This window comes from Mandrillus leucophaeus, unplaced genomic scaffold, assembly GCF_000951045.1.
Source record: "Mandrillus leucophaeus isolate KB7577 unplaced genomic scaffold, Mleu.le_1.0 Scaffold20, whole genome shotgun sequence".
Taxonomy (NCBI): Eukaryota; Metazoa; Chordata; class Mammalia; order Primates; family Cercopithecidae; genus Mandrillus; species Mandrillus leucophaeus.
In genome coordinates this window covers 402,748-420,814 of record NW_012102032.1, presented here as the reverse complement: position 1 = coordinate 420,814, position 18,067 = coordinate 402,748, and the positions used below count along the sequence as shown (strand labels likewise).

General features: G+C 36.8%; 1 protein-coding gene across 4 annotated transcripts in view; it reads right to left on the bottom strand.

The window, feature by feature from the left end:
- BCAS3 (breast carcinoma amplified sequence 3) overlaps nt 1–18,067 on the bottom strand; it is a 764,111-nt gene that overhangs the window by 508,357 nt on the left and 237,687 nt on the right. For all 4 annotated transcript variants that reach the window (XM_011979152.1, XM_011979154.1, XM_011979151.1 and 1 more), the window contains exon 14: nt 797–930. In XM_011979152.1, coding sequence (XP_011834542.1) covers nt 797–930 — 134 coding nt within the window. The remainder of the gene's footprint in view (nt 1–796; nt 931–18,067) is intronic.

Genomic DNA, 18,067 nt, shown 5'->3' with positions numbered 1-18,067 from the left:
GAAACCCCGTCTCTACCAAAAAAATACAAAAAATTAGCCGGGCGAGGTGGCGGGCGCCTGTAGTCCCAGCTACTCGGGAGGCTGAGGCAGGAGAATGGCCTAAACCCGGGAGGCGGAGCTTGCAATGAGCTGAGATCAGGCCACTGTACTCCAGCCTGGGCGACAGAGCGAGACGCCGTCTCAAAAAAAAAAAAAAAATCTAGCTCTCTGAGGAAAAAAATAGCCCTGATTTGTAGTGTTTGCATATTTTCATGATCAAATAGTCCCAACATGGGTGATTTCACGCAATCAATATAATATCCCTAAACACCGTGCCAAGGTGGGATGTGCATCACCGGTTCTCACTAGCCTCCACGGTATCCATACATCCATATTCATCATTAAACTATTTTTGTATAGATGAGTATGTCCATGTTTACATGTATGTGTGTGTATGTATGCACATATTTATGTACACAGAATCCAAATGCCTGGTAAAGGGTCTGGAGAGACAGTAAATGAATGACAGGAGTTTTCTCTGGGGCAAGAAATGGTCTCAGGTTGGGAAGAGCAGGATAAACAGCACTATTGTTTTATCAAAATTCGTTGAATTTTTAAACAAAAAAAATTCATCTAGTGCTTATGTATTTACTGGGTCGAAATGGAATTTTTCCCTAATTATCAAACCCATGCTATCATAGACAGCAATATTTTCTCACAAACATCAACATTAAGCTGCAATGTGATATAAATGACCAGCTAGAGTAGATGTCATATCACACCAAGAAATCGCCTTCTGAAAAATTATACAGCTTACTTTGGCTTCAGTTTCTCCCCTGTGAAGAGTATACAGATGGTGGACAGCACATTGTGATGAGGACCAAGGATGAGTCAGAATTTGGAAGACATGAAAGTCATGGCCAAGGGTGTCTGTTGTGACTAGAAGCATTCCTGGAAGACAAAAAACAAAGGGTAAAAATAAAAATGATTATGTACGTGGATGAAATATTCTAAAAAGCTACTCATAATATTTAAAATATTACCAAAGGGAAAAAAATTACCAAGGCTATAAGAAACTTTACAAAAGAAAAAATTAAAACAAAATATATTTTCCATGAGAATACCAAGCTTAAAGCCACATCAGTATATCAGCAAGGTACAAACACTACATGTGCAAGTATTACGGTATTCCTGTAAAACTAGCAGAGAGAAGTTTGATATTCCTGGATATACAGAATTCATAACTGTATTTTATTTTTTTCCTGAGGCAGAATCTCACTCTGTTGCCCAGGCTGGGATGCAGGTTCCTGATCACAGCTCACTGCAGCTGCAAATTCCTGGGCTCAAGTGATCCTCCTGCCTCAGCCTCCCAAGTAGCTGGGACTACAAGCACATGCCACCATGCCTGGCTAATTTTCTTTTATTTTTGTAGAGACAGGGTCTCACCATGTTGCCCAGGCTGGTCTCGAACTCTGGGCCTCAAGCAATCCTTCCGTCGTGGCCTCCCAAAGCTCTGAGATTACAGGCATGAGCCACCATGCCCAGCCACAATTATTTTTTAAAACAAAGAATGTGAAAATGGCATACCCCCATGGAACTCTCTTTTGCAATTTCTTCAAACTTTAATTCTATGCTCCAATTTATCTACTGATCCAACTACTACTTCCTGTACTTAATTCACCATGATATTTATTGAAAAATGCCAATAGAGCCTATTACAGGGAAAGTTCTTAATTTTGATGAGATGTCATAGCTAGGAATTATTTGCCTAACCCAAGGTCACAAAGGTCTTCTGTTTCCTCGCAAAAGTTTCATAACTTTATGTTTGACATTTAGGCCTGTCATCATTTTAATATTTGTATAAGGTGTGAGGACCTTATACAACAAGTTACATGGCGAGGATCCTATACAAAACATGGACAAGGTTAACTTTTTTGCAGAAGATGTTCAATTGTTCCAGAAAGACTTCTTGAAGACACTGTCTCTTCTCCATTGAAGTAACACTGTCAACTTGCCAAGGATCAGTTGGCTATATTTGTGTAGGCCTATTTTTTTTTGAGACAGAGTCTCACTCTGTCGCCTAGGCTGGAGTGCAGTGGCGTGATCTCGGCTCACTGTAAGCTCCGCCTCCCAGGTTCACGCCACTCTCCTGCCTCAGTCTCCCAAGTAGCTGGGACTACAGGCGCCCGCCACCACGCCCAGCTAATTTTTTGTATTTTTGGTGGAGACGGGGTTTCACCGTGTTAGCCAGGATGGTCTCGATCTCCTGACCTCGTGATCCACTGGACTCAGCCTCCCAAAGTGCTGGGATTACAGGCATGAGCCACCATACCTGACATTTTTTTTTTTTTTTTTTTTTTGAGACAGTCTCACTCTGTCACTCAGCCTGGAGTGCAGTAATGCATTCTCGGCTCACTGCAACTTTCACTTCCTGGGTTCAACTGATTCTCCTGCCTCAGCCTCCCAAGTAGCTGGGGCTACAGGTGTGCGCCACCATGCCCGGCTATTTTTGTATTTTTAGTAGAGACAGAGTTTTGCCATGTTGGCCAAGCTGGTCTCAAATTCCTGGTCTCAAGAGATCCACCACCTCAGCCTCCCAAAGTGCTGGGAATACAGGTGTGAACTACCATGCCAGGCCAAGGCCTATTTTTTGAAGTTCTATTACTTCAATTTCTCTGTCTATACATTCACTAATACCACACTCTTGGTTACTGAAACTTCACAGAAAATCTTGAAATCAGGTAAAATGAGCCTTTTCCTGCCTTTTTCAACATTATTTTAGTCATTCTTGTTTAGGATTTTGAGGGAACTGTACTGAGTGTAATAATTTGGGGACAACTGATATTCTAATATTGTGTCTTCTCATCTATTAACACAGCATATTTCTTGATTTAGATCTATTTTGACTTCTTTTGCTTTTTGTTTTTGATTTAGATTTATTTTGACTTATTTTTCTTTTTGTTTGACACTCAGATTCTGAAAATATTATCTTTTAGAGTTATTATAAATGGTATTATTTTTAAATTTTCAATGATCAATTTTTGCTTGCTAGTACACAGAGATAAAATTGGTGATTTTTTATCTTGACAATATATGTTTCCTGCAAGTTCTAGGGGTTTATACGGTATGTGAATTTTCTTTGATGACAATTATGTAGTTTAGGAATGGGCACAGTTTCATTTCTTCCTTTCTGATCTACATGCCTTTTCTTCAATTTTCTTGACTTACTGCATTTGCGGAGGCAAGCAGAAATAGTGAGGAGAGATTTCTGTGTTATAGGAGGAAAGCATTCAATCTTTAAGTATGACATTAAGTATAGGTTTTTTGTAAAAGCCCTTTGTGAAATATGCTGAGAGTTTTTATAATGAAAGAAAATCGAATTTTTCAAGTGCTTTCCTGCATCTATTGAAATGGTTATGTGGCTTCTCTTTTTAAATCTATTAATATAGTGAATTCTAACAATAATCGATTATCAAATGTTGAACATGTCTTACATTCTTGGGATAAGTCTCATTTGGTCACAATGCTTTATTATAAGCAGCTAGATTCAATTTTCTAGTATTTTCTTGAATATTTTCATATCTGTGTCCCTGAGAAATACTGGTTTGTAGTTTTCTTTTCTAACAGTGTGTTTGGCTGATTTTGCTATTTAGGACAATCGAGGCCTCAAAGAATCATATGGGAATGCTCCCTACTCTGTTGTTTTCTAGAAAAAAAAAATGCAGGATTGCTATTATTTCTTCATTAAATGTTCAATGGAATTTTCAAGTAAAAATATTTGGGCCTATTTTCGAAGATTTTTAACTACCATTAAATATTTTGTTAATTTTTTTAATTTAAAATTTCTTCTTTGACGAATTACTTTCTGTAATTCAAGGAATGCATCCTTTTTAATATCTGTAGAGACATTAATGATATTCACTTTTTCATTCACGATATTGGTAATTTGTGTCTTCTCTGTTTTTTTCTTCACCAGTCTGGGAAGGTCTTTTTAAGGTTAACCTATTTGGTTTCATAACTTTCTGTTTTTCTCTTTTCAATTTCACTGATTTCTGTTACTATATTTATTATTTCCTTTATTCTCCTTGTTTTGGGTTCATTTGCTCTTCCTTTTTTTGAGTTTCTTACGAGAGCAGCTTAGATTATTGTTTCAGGAACTTTCTTCTTTTCTGGAGTAAGCACATATAGGTATAAATGTCCCTCTAAGCCTGCTTAGCTAAATGTAACAGATTTTGATATGCTGCAATTTCATTTACATTCAGTTTTAAATGTTTCCTAGTTGCTTCCTCTTTTGCTCGTGGGTTATTTAAAGGTATATTGTTTTGTTACCAAATATTTGGATATTTTCCAGATATCTTTCAGATATTATTGCCAGTATAATTTCATTATGACAAGAAGTTACTTCTTTTACATTTGTTAAAGTTTGTTTTATGGTTCAAAATGTGATCCTTGTTCCATATACACTTGAACACCTAGAATATATTCTAGAAAGGTATAGAATTGGTAGTGATGTTTGCATCTTCAATTTCCTTACTGACTGACTGTTTTCTGTTCCATTACCGAGTAGGAGTTATAGTCTCCAAGTATAATTGTGGACATAAGTAGTTTTCCTAAGTTATATCAGCTTCCTAAATTTTAGAGCAAGGTTCATGCACATTTAGGATTGTATGACGTCTTGGTCAATTAACCCTTTTAACATGATTTAACCCTGGTTATTTTCCTTGCTATGAAGTCTACTTTTTTCCAATATTAATTTCACCACTCCAACTTTGTTTTGATTGGTACTTGCACGGTATATATTTTCCATTCTTCTACTCTATATCTATCAATCTAGGCTTCTTTTAGATAACAGTTGGGTGCTCTCAGACTTGCTCACTCTCTTTCAATCAAATCACTGCCTTTTAATTGGTGTTTGTAGTTTATTCATATTTAGTACTTACTGGTAGGGCTGGATTTAGGTCTACCAATTTATTATTATTTCTGCTTGTCTTGTTTCTGTTTTTTATTTCTTTTTTCATGTTTTCTTGCTGTTTTGGGACTATTGTAATATTCAATTTTCATGACATGCTAATTTCAACATTTTATTCAGTTTTGTTTATTTCTCTTCTCATGTTTTCTTGCTGTTTTGAGACTACTTATTTTTAACAATATTTAGTGTTGAATGTTAAAAATAAATAATTTATCTATGGGCTTTTGAGCTATATCTCTTTATATTAAAATTTTACTGGTTGTTCCAGAGATTATAATACACATATCTAACTTTATGTGCCTGTTCGGTTGTATTTTGTCCAGGTTTCATAATTGTTTTCTATGGAAAGGATGGTTTGTACATTTACCTTGCTATTCCGAGAAGTAGAATCACATTAGTATAAGCATTTAAACTAATGTTTTGTTGAACCAAAAGGCATGAAAGAATATTAAGCATCTGTGGGAAGACAAGGTAGTCATTTCAGTGAAAAGATGAAGTATATTTGAGTTTGCTATTTCTTTGGCAAATATAAGGTACAGCTCTCGTCACTATATTAAAATATCCTACTAGATACCACTGTCCTGCCTATTTCCAAGAGAATATATTTTAGAAAATGAAAGGTGCCATTTATTATAAATAATTTAATAAATTATTAAACCTATAACTATATATATAACCTTACCTCTCATTATATATCTAGCTATGATCATGAGGTTATTTACATAGCTTATATTCTTTACTTATTGTTATTCAAACAATAAATTTGTTTTGTTTTGTTTTGTTTTGTTTGGAGATGAAGTCTTGCTCTGTTACCCAGGCTGGAGTGCAGGGGCACAATCTCGGCTCACAGCAACCTCCGCCTCCCGGGTTCAAGCAATTCTGCCGCAGCCTCCCAAGTAGCTGGGACTACAGGTCACCGCTGCTACGCCTGGCTAGTTTTCTGTATTTTAGTAGAGAGGGGGTTTCAACCATGTTGTCCAGACTGGTCTCAAACTCCTAAGCTCAGGCAATCCACCCACCTCGGCCTCCCAAAGTGTTGGCATGAGCCACCGCACCCAGCCTCAAACAATGAATTTCTAAGTTTAGGCAGGAATGCTTTGTTGTCCATTGGTAGACAGTGTTTTGCCACTCCTCCTACTTTTTTGCTGAGTTATAGTAAGTTTAAATGATCATAAATCCACTACTATCTTCTGATTCCACCTCTCTGTAACAAATTTTCTGCACTTGACAAACAATTCAATAGAAACATCATTCTAACAGGAAATAAGATGCGTTTGCATTTGTAACATATATTCCTCACCTACTATATAAACTTCATTAAATTTCATTTTAAATCACACCGCTTTATGTAGAATGAGCATTCAAATAAAGGTCCTCATTTGACAAATCATGACTATTATTGTTTTACATGTGAATGAAAATCACAAATGAACACTTTCCCATATGTTCCTAGCTTTTTAAACTGGCATTCGTCTCTGTTTAGCTATGATTATGTAAAACAAATTCAAATTTTCAGGAAAATGTCCACTAAAAACTTATGCCTGTTATCTTCTGTGTATCCTATCTCAAACACTTTTATTCCACTCCTCCATGTAAATGTGGCTTCTACAGTCCACCAATAAGTTTATTTTCACAAAATTTTAAAAATAATATAAAAAATGTAAAGAGCAGAAAGGAGAAAAAGAAATAGCTAGTATAAGACTACATAATCACATGCTTTCTTTCCATTTACAATTTCCTCTTTTGCACACATTCTGCCAGGGAAATAGCAAGCTTTTTTTTTCCTCTAGAAAACAAGTTAAAATGCACATATACATAAAAGGAAAAACTTGTACAGAGTAGACTGTGGCTTGAGAACTATTTATGCTGCATCAGAAGACTAAACCAGACTCTGGCCTGGCCATAAACTAAACCCACGCCCCAAATGAGGTGCCAAGCCACAAAAAGCATTTGCGTCATCTGGGAATACAAGGAAAAAGAAGGACTTCTAATTATAGGGCCTGGAAGCGGAAGCCTAGAGTGATTAGCTGTTTAGGCACTTCTGTATGTTTATCTGGAAGCTTCCTCTCCCTCACTCTTAGCCTCAAGTTTGATAGATGAGCATTAGCATTAGAGGGTGGGGATTGAAGATGCTGATGGTACACAGCATTCTCCAAAATCCGAGGTAGCTGGAGACTGAACATTAAGGCTTTTGTGGCCTCACACGAACATAAGTCTTTTCAACTGGGCGTCAGCTGGTTAACCCAAAAAGCAAAATTAAAGAGTAGCAAAATTTCACCAGGCATATGCTATAAAATCTTGGAAACATGAGTAGGTTTGCCTTTTTTGCCATATCCTATTTATAACACCTACCTAATTGTATGGTTCTTTATCATATACACACATGTGAACTAGAAGACAAACTACCAGCTAGTCACACTCGTTTCCAAAAAGACACATAAACATGATTATGCTGAATCAAATAGAAATCTTTACAGGAATTCAGATTATATCACTCATGAAAGAATTTTATACTTTGGCATTAATGCTTGTACATGTAATACCTTTCAATTAACACCTGTATAGATACAAAATTACAAATTACCTAATTATTTAGAAAAGTTAACAGCCAAATTTGTAAACACAAAAGCAAAGAAACAGAATCCCAGCACTGAGAGAAAGCTTTAACCTCCTCAGCTTACACAAATCCAAAATATCATAGCTCATTAAAGTCGGATTAATAAAACTTTCAAGCTGGACATGAATACGGGAAAACAATGGTCCCAAAGTCTCCATATGGGCAGCATACATTTCTTAAGCAGCTTATAGCAGCATATTTTTAAAGCTACTTATAGACACTAATAATCAAACTCATCAATGTATTCTTCTACTTTAGTAGCCTAAAATATAGTATATCTTTATCAAATCTGCTACATAACACTCTGTTAAAGGCACTGAAGTAAACACTACCAAACAAAGCAGATGATTTAGCTGATCCCTTACAAAAGTTGCATATATCCATAACCAACATAAATTAGAAGAAATCAGTGATATTTGTTTCATGTGGAAAAGCCTATATAAAGTGAACAACTGATTTTCTAGCTCACTTTATTATATAACTTGTTATATTCGTCGTCCTGCGTTTTTAGCAGTTCAAAGTGTCTTATCATTATTCAAATATTTAATTATTTTCTTTCGCTTTGAATTGTAAAATGTTCAGGCTTATGAAGACATCTCTGGTCATTTCCAGTGAGTTTTCATATTAAGCATTCTAATGTTCATTATTTTTAACAGGTTTCTTTACCAAATAGATATTTAGGAAAGTGGTATATGCCTATGTACATGTGTTCTCATTTTTTGGGGTAGTTGAGAATATTTGTCCATTACCAGAATATTTTTTAAAACTTTAACCTTTATTAATATACAATTTATATATAATAGATTCATTTTAGATGTACAGTATGATGAATCTGACAAATACATATACCTATGTAACTACTACCATAGTCAAGAGAGAGAGCATTCAAAAAAAGTTCCCTTGTGTTCACTTGCAAACCATCCTCTCCCCATCCACCTGGCCCCAAGCAGCCACTCATCAGCTTTCTATGATGTGGGATTAATACTGCCTGTTTTAGAATTTAATGAAATGTAATCACACGATATTTTCTGTCTATTTGCTGCAAGTAACAGTACGTCATTCATTGATTTATATTGCTGACTAGTGTTCCATTTTAAGCACATACCACAATTTATATATCCATTCCGTAGCTGTTTCTAGTTTTTTTGTTTTTTGTGGGGGTTTTTTTTGTTTTTTTTGTTTTGAGATGGAGTCTTGCTCTGTCACCCAGGCTAGAGTGCAGTGGCACCATCTTGGCTCACTGCAACCTCTGCCTCCAGGTTCAAGTGATTCTCCTGCCTCAGCCTCCTGAGTAGCTGGGATTACAGGGGTTTGTCACCACACCTGGCTAATTTGTTTTTCATTTTTAGTAGAGACAGAGATTCACCATGTTAGCAAGGCTGCTTTCAAACTCCTGGCCTCAAGTGATCTACCCACCTCGGCCTCCCAAAGTGATGGAATTATAGGCATGAGCCACAGCACCCGAACTGCTTCAAGACATTTAATATTGTGACTCAAACTGCTATGAACATTCAAATACTAGTCTCCATGTGGACACGTTTTTCTTTTTCATGGGTGAATATTTAGGAGTGGAATTGCAGGGTCACATATTAAATATTCATAAGAAACTGCCAAACTATTTTCCAACGTGGCTGTATAATTTTACATTCCCACAAGCTCCATAACCTCACCAACATTTGATACTGTCAGTCTTTTTAATAACTTTAATTGGTATTCTCACAGTTTTAATTTGCCAATATTCCTTGATGATCAGTGATGTTGATCAGTTTTTCATGTGCTTACTGGCTTTTAAATATTTTCTTTTGTGACATGATTGTTTAAAATATTTTCCTCATTTTAAATCGTGTGTTTTCAATACCTACCTATCTATCTATCTGTCTGTCTGTCTGTCTGTCTATCATCTATCAGAAATGTTCTCCTAGTCTGTGGCATGGCTTTTTACTAACATTTTCCCAAGAGATTTCCGATTTTGATGAAAATTTTGTGGTTTGGGTGTTTAAGAAATCTTTTTCTATCCCAAGATTAAAGGATATAACCTTATTTTTTTTTTAAGTTTCATAGTTTTAGTGTTTATGCTAAGCCTATTATCCATATAGAGTTAATTTTATGCATGATGTTAGTAAAGATTTATTTTTCCACCAAAAAATATCTCAGTTGTTCTAGCACCATTTGTTGAAAAAACTATATTTCACCTATTTAATTACCTGCCACTTTTGTCAAAAATCAAATAACTGTTTCTGGACATTATTCCATTCACTCATCTATGTCTATACTTACTCCCTAAAAATCCTTTCTTGGTGAGCTTAGATTAATTTAGAAATTTAGGTAGTTTAAGTCTCTAAAATTTACTCATCTTTTTCAAGATTGATTTGGCTATTTTAGGTCCTTTGAAATTCCATATAAATTTTGGCCGGGAGCAGAGGCTCACACCTGTAATCCCAGCACTTTGGGAGGCTGAGGCGGACAGATCATGAGGTCAGGAGATCGAGACCATCCTGGCTAACAGCGTGCTCAAAGAACCATGTATCACAGTACTGAAATGAAAATATAACAGACATGAATCAGGGTTCTGGCTCAAATGTTCAGAAACTAAGTAACTAAGTAACAAATGATAATGATTAGATGAAAGATAAAGTTTCAAAGATAGTCATCAAGTGTGCTGTATCAAATTGTACATCAGTTAACACATTTTGGGTATATAAGCATATGTTGAAAATATTACCAAATGACCAAGTGTCTCTGGAAATTAGGTTTGATTACCTACAGGAACAGTATCAAAGCATGACTCTGTGACTATGTCACAGAACAAGTATATGTAAGAACAATGGCTGATCCACAAAAAAGATGACTGGGTAGGCAGGTATTGTGTGCACAACCACATTACATACTTATTCAATGTCTTCTTAGAAACAATCAAAGAAACAAAGGGAAAATTATAAAATCAGTCCATTTTTAATTATTATATCAATAATTATAGTATAAATTATTTAAATAACTATAATTGTATTTAATATTATTTTACATTGTTGTACTCTTAAAACTGTATTAACACTACATTTATTAATTCTCAATTCTAATTGATAAACACTACCTCCACTTTCTTAGCCTTCTAGATATCCTTTTTAGACTTCATATGCATGGAAGAATTAATCAGATTTTTCATTTCGTCTATGTTAATAAGTCCATACATAAACCTTCTCTTGCTATTTGTTTTGCATTGCATTGCATTGCATTGCATTCCTCCACCTCCTGGGTTCAAACGACTCTCATGCCTCAGCCTCCCAAGTAGCTGGGATTACAGGTACGGGCACAAGCCACCACACCCGGCTGATTTTTGTATTTTTAGTAGAGACAGGGTTTCACCATGTTGGACAGGCTGGTCTCAAACTCCTGACCTCAAGTGATCCGCTGGCCTTGGCCTCCCAAAGTGCTGAGATTACAGACATGAGTCACTGCACTCAGCCACTTACTGTTTTTACATTTTCTCTTTGCTCCTCCATTCCTGCACCCACTCTTCATTTCTCACTGCCCCTGACCACAGGTACCCACCTTACTATATATAATAAATCTCTCTGAAATGAATATGTATCTTTGAGAAATATTTAGGCTGTTTTCACAGCAATGTTCAAAATATGTAATGTATGGCAAGATACAGGCCAATCTGAATAAGAATAGTGAAACAAAGTGCCCACCACCCCCCACCACGGAGGGAGGCCCAGAGGCAAGTGGGAGGGGCAAGAAGTATTCAAGTACTTCAGTGTTTAACAACCAGTAAGGGTGTACTGATAAGTGAAAAGTTGAAATCAATAGCTGCTTTGCATGTATGTACCTGACTATATAGATCCTTCTTTACCATTTGCAAATTAAATATTATGTTTATATTACTCTAAGTATTTATATCTGTTGTAGACAGGTCTATTTTTACAGGTATATATGTCGACTTCACATTTTTTACATAGTATCCCAATGTATGCATTCACATCTCCCATGAGTTCATTCACTATTAACTGAGCACCTTTACTGAATTAAGTGGTAATGCTGTGGCAGTGGTGATGAAGAACGGGCAAGGCTCTTCACTTACTGGTGGAACCCAGGGCTACATTAGGACTTTAGGTCTTCATGGGCATTTTTGTCTTCATGGGCCCTCTCCTCCATGAAAAAATATTTAAAGTTATATTTTTTTACTCTATTCTATTAACTGAAAACCATGTGTTTTTTTGTGCTTTTAAAATAAATCAGAAGATTATAGTGAGGTTCTATAAGTATTGTGGTCCCTAGACACTGTACCTACTATACCTAGTGGTAAGTCACCCCTGCAAAGATCCCTCTCTTACACAAATACAGTGCCACAATGAACAGAGAGCAAACAGAACTAATTCTTCGGGAGTAAATCCATTATATGAGTAAAGGACACCACTTTACAAGATGATGATACAAGAGAGTAAGTACAAACCTACTATGGAAATATCCTCTTCTAATGAAAAAAGGAAATAAATTCTTCAAGTTGCCTTTGCATTGTGAATGAAATAATATAGGTGTCTGACAGTGATAAACCAGAAGCTGTCAGATTAAAAATCTCAAGCTATGTTATGCTGTAGATCTGTGATGCATCATAGATGTTAAAAACAAATCAAGATATAGTATTTCTCTAACCGCTTGCTAGAATGAATGGGACAACTTTTATGTCCAAAAAGAAAAACCTAAACTGCTTTAACGATTTACCCAAGACCACAATCACCTTTTAATATGTATCATTTAAGTAACCAGAAGAATTTCACGTCTGTTAAAGATGCAGCCAAGCATCTAAAGGGGTACGTATTTACTCTATTTCGCTAGAGATTCAACACTCATTTTCCTCTTATTAATGGATGGAAAAGCATTTTCCCTGCCAAGGAGGGGTAATTATTTAAAATGTAGATGTGCTGTATTTTACAGTTCTCAGTTGCTCAGCTGGCAGAAGTAATGCCTCTGGAAAGCAAATCAATTATTTACTGAATTCAAGGTGGCAAGTCTGTTTATGTCAGGCTTATTGCACAGAATTGAGGATTTCTTCCTTATGCTTGTAATAGACAGTTTGATAAATAAGAATATTCCTTTTTTGTTGTCCAAAAATATAATAGTATACTAATCTATTGTTCTGATTACATAAAAATGTCGTTTCCATGTGGTCCTTTTTTTATTTTCCAAGCTGGAGTACAGTGGCACCATCTCGGCAACCTCTGCCTCCTGGCTCAAGCGATTCTCCTGCCTTAGCCTCCCCAGTAGCTGGGATTACAGGCATGTGCCACTACACCCAGCTAATTTTTTTATTTTTAGTAGAGATGAGGTTTCGCCATGCTGGTCAGGCTGGTCTCGAACTCCTGACCTCAAGTAATCCGCCCACCTTGGCCTCCCAAAGTGCTGAGATTATTGGGATGAGCCACCGCTTCCAGGTAAAAATACCTCCAGGTATTTTTAATTAGTATCTATTACATATTTCAGTTTTAGTTACCTGTGATATGTATCTGCAGATATTATAATTTGCAATCATGGATCACTCCCACAATACAGAGATGGAGACAATTCTTATTCAAACCACAATTTAGACATAAGTTGATTTTATTCGACAAATGAATCACAACATTGAATAGATGTTTTAATTTTGCCCTGCTATATTTTTTCCATGATTACAATTATGAAACAATCCAATGGAATTATTATAATTATTCAATGTACATTTACTCAGTATCAAGTATGTGAAAGCTACTGGGCTAATACTTGGGGACAAAGTATTAACAAAAGCTTACCTCTAACAGAGAACACATTGAAAAGATACTCTGATGGATGTAAATAATTTTAAAACTAGGATGAAGGTGATTGATAATAATGAAAACAGAAACAACTAATATTTATTGAGGTTACTCTATTTGTTAGATATTATTTTATTTTATTTTATTTTTTTTTTTTTTTGAGAGAGTCTCGCTCTGTCGCCCAGGCTGGAGTGCAGTGGCCGGATCTCAGCTCACTGCAAGCTCCGCCTCCCGGGTTCATGCCATTCTCCTGCCTCAGGCTCCCGAGTAGCTGGGACTACAGGCGCCCGCCACCTCGTCCAGCTAGTTTTTTGTATTTTTTTTTTTTAGTAGAGACGGGGTTTCACCGTGTTAGCCAGGATGGTCTCGATCTCCTGACCTCGTGATCCACCCGTCTCGGCCTCCCAAAGTGCTGGGATTACAGGCTTGAGCCACCGCGCCCGGCCTTTATTTTCTATTTTTTTTAGACAGGGTCTTGCTCTGTCACCCAGGCTGGAGCGCAGTGGCGTGATCTCAGCTCAATGCAACTTCTGCCTCCCAGGCTTAAGCAATCCTCCTGCCTCAGCCTCCCAAGAAGCTAGACCTACAGGCACGCACCACTACACCTAGCTAATTTTTGTATTTTTTGTAGAGACAGAGTTTCACCATGTTACCTAGGCTGGTCTCTAACTCCTGAGCTCAAGCTATCCACCTGCCTTGGCCTCCCAAAGTATTGGGATTAAAGGTGTGAGCCAGTGCAGCTGGCCAGATTTATTTTAGATACCATTACTAGCCCCCATTTTATTGATTAGGAAACTGAGGCATTGAGTGTGACAAGCAGATTAACTACCTTGCCCAATTAGGTGACAAGGTGAAGGAGGAAGGGGAACATGACATTTTATGTAGACTCAGGGAAGACTTCTTAGATGACATTTAAGATAGGAATCAGTGTAAGAGTTAGCCAGGCCAAAGAAGATTCCAGCCGGGCGTGGTGGCTCACGCCTGTAATCCTAGTACTTTGGGAAGCCGAGGTGGGCAGATTGCCTGAGCTCAGGAGTTTGAGACCAGCCTGTGCAACATGGTGAAATGCCATCTCTACCAAAAATACAAAAAATTAGCAGGATGTGGTGGCACGTGCCTGTAATCCTAGCTACTCAGGAGCTTGAGGCAGGAAAATCACTTGAACCCGGGAGGTGGAGGTTGCAGTGAGCTGAGATTGTACCACTGCACTCCAGCCTAGGCAACAGAGCAAGGCTCCATCTCAACAAAATAAAAATAAAAAACAAACAAAGTTTGTTAAATTTTTTTTAAAGTTCCTTGGAAAATGTTATTCACTTTGTCCCTGAGAGCAACAAATTTACACTGTCCATATTGAATCTGCCCAGATCTAAGCATGGGGTACTTCTAAACAAATCATAAATGCTGCCACTAAAATATTTGTTTTAATTCTGGCCTCAAAGTCACAGCTAATAAATAAGAATGGGAATTTAAAAATTGAAAAATAAACTGAATGCAGCTGCTGAACTAGAAGTTTCACAGATCTATTTAATAGCATCACTTCATGTCTTTTCTGAATAGGTCCCATACAAGACAGAAATGTATGCCACCCAGTCCACCAACCTACATGGTCTCCTAAATTCATTTTGCAGTGTTATTCCATCATGTACATTTTATAGTATTTTTAATGTTTCTCAGGAAGTGGCTATGGGCCTGGTTTGTTCTTGGATTTTGTTGTCCAGGACATGTTTATAGTACTGTCATCTAAAAATATGTCTCTCTTTTAAAAAAACTAAAAGGGCTGGGCGCAGTGGCTCAGGTCTGTAATCCCAACACTTTGGGAGGCCGAGGCAGGCGGATTACCTGAGGTCAGGAGTTCAAGACCAGCCTAGCCAACATGGCAAAACCCCATCTCTCCTAAAAATAATGCAAAAATTAGCTGGGTGCAGTGGCACACACCTGTAATCCCAGCTACTCGGGAGGCTGGGGCAGGAGAATCGCTTGAACCTGGGAGGCAGATTGTGGTGAGCCGAGATCATACCACTGCACTCCAGCCTGGGAGACAGAGCAAGACTCTGTCTCAAAAAATGAATGAATGAATGAATGAATGAATGAACGAACGAATGAATGAATGAATGAACGAATGGATGGAGACTAAAAGGAATTTATTTATATTCTTAAGTGTAACAGTGACAAACACAGGTAAACTGGTTTGAGTAAGATCAGCTTTAAAAACAAAAATCACGCAATCAACTTTTTGGCATGTTTTGTTTGTTGTACATAAACTTCCCTAAACTAGTAAGAAGTATTCTAACAAGCAATACTGTTATTATTAGCCATATTACATGCCCCATGAAAATGCCTTTAACCAAATTAGAGAATTATTAGATGGTTAAAACTTCCTAATATAAATTTAAAAACATATATGCTTACATGTACGGGTAAAGAAGGACTGGAGTACGTCATTGGAGGATCTATTAGTTATATTTTCGAAAAAGCCAATTTAAATTAAAAACGTTACTACTGCATTAAGGCCTATTGAAATTACGTGTCTTTGTACAAAATGCCAATTAATAAAAGTTCAGAACCTAACAAACATAATTCAGCCAGTGTGCAGAGAACCACCTCAATTTACTTAATTTTTTATTTTTTATTTTTCCAGGCAGGCTCTTACTCTGTAACCCGGGCTAGAGTGCAATGGTGGGATCAGAGCTCACTGCAGCCTTAACTTCTTGGTTCAAGCAAGTCTTCCATCTCAGCCTCCCAATTAAGTAGCTGGGACTACAGGCATGCGCCACTGTGCCCAGCTAATTTAAAACAATTTTTTTTAGAGACAGGATCTTGGTATGTTGCCCAGGCTGGTCTCAAACTCCTGGCCTCGAGTGTTGGTCCCCACATCTCAGCCTCCTGGGTCACTGGGATTACGGGCAATGTGCCCAGCTCCTACCTCATTTTATAATGTTGCATTTCTGAATCACATTAGTAAATTTATGATTTACTAGTGGGGAGGACTTAAATGAAGAGTGCTAGAAAACACATCATTTTATCTCACAAAAACATTTTTTAAACTATAAGACAAATAATAATTTAAGGGGAAAAACCCAGCTACTGACATATCTATGCATTTACAAATAGCAGTGCAGTTTCCTCACTAAAACATGTCCTCTATGAGTGTGTGTGTATATGTATGTATACCAATCAGAAGGGTTAGGAGAGTAAATATGAACCAGAAACTAGCAAAGCAAAATAAAATGTCACCTAATGATACAAGTTGATTAATGGTTAGAAGTCATGGCTAACCCCAATGACTTTTTGTACGAAGCTGGGTAGCTACTGACTAGCACTTGCTAATTAAAAAAAGAAAGAAAAAAATCCAGACTTCCAAATCATTGAGAATTGAGCATTTTCTGCATCCTTGCTCATAATCAAGTAATAAGTCAATATTCAGAACAGCAAAAATACTCAAAGCTGAAAGTAAATAATTAAGATGAATTGTAAGTAATTGCTTACCAGCTACTATAAAGCATTGTGCAAACCAACTGTATGAGTGGCTGCTGAGTTATAAACCCTCCACTGAATACAGATATCTAAACATGTATGAAGGATTTATAAAATGTTGCAGAAATGAGGACACATTGAAAAACATATCTGTGCACAACAAACTAATGAGTCCACTGTACAGACTATGGTTCACAACCTATTTCAAATGTGCCATATTTTTCTTGCCTCTTTTACTCAAATAATATTTATGGTGCCAGGCACTGAATCATTATTTTCTAATTAAATATCTTTTAGGTCCCAGCTTGGAATTGATTTCTTTTTGAAGAACTATCTCCAGTACCTCAAAACCAGGCTAATACTTATCTGCTAGCATGCTGTCCTTACTCCACAAAGGGTTTTCCTTCCTTAAGACCCTATTTGTGCATTTCCAACTAATCAGCAAACAGACTCTATGCATAGGGACTCTCTCTTATTAAGTGAATCACCAAGACTTAGCCAGACAAGGTGAATAGAGTTACTAGTGAAAGAGGCATCTTCCAATGTGTTAGGTGAAATCACACCAGCAAGCTTCAACCTTTTTAATAAAAGGTTCTAAAACATTTTTGTAGTGTGGATCCTTTTAGCAATATGATGAAGCCTAAGAACCAGTTTCTCAGAATGAAATTAAAACACAAAATAAAATACTTAAGATTTTAAAAAATTAAAATATAAGTAGTATAAGTGCTTTCTTGTTAATGTATTAAATTATAGGCTCTATCATAATTTTGAAGCATAAGCAATATTTAGAGAATTATATATAAATGTGAAATGATATAAAAATAACCATTATTTTCATCACTCACAAGTTTACAGGTACAGTTAACTAATTAGCATCTCCATATGGGAATATTTCCAATGATACTAACAGGCTTCATAGATTGCTATATGAAACAATTATGTAATACCAGAACACGGAAACTCTATACACCATGAACCATTTCAAAGTGAATAAATTCCAGAAGAACTTTAGTAGACTCTCATCAAAATTTCTATAGAAAAATAAGGAAAGGATCGGGCGCAGTGGCTCATGCCTGTAATCCCAGCACTTTGGGAGACTAAGGCAGGTGGATCATGAGGTCAAGAGATCGAGACCGGCCGGGCGCGGTGGCTCAAGCCTGTAATCCCAGCACTTTGGGAGGCCGAGACGGGCGGATCACGAGGTCAGCAGATCGAGACCATCCTGGCGAACACGGTGAA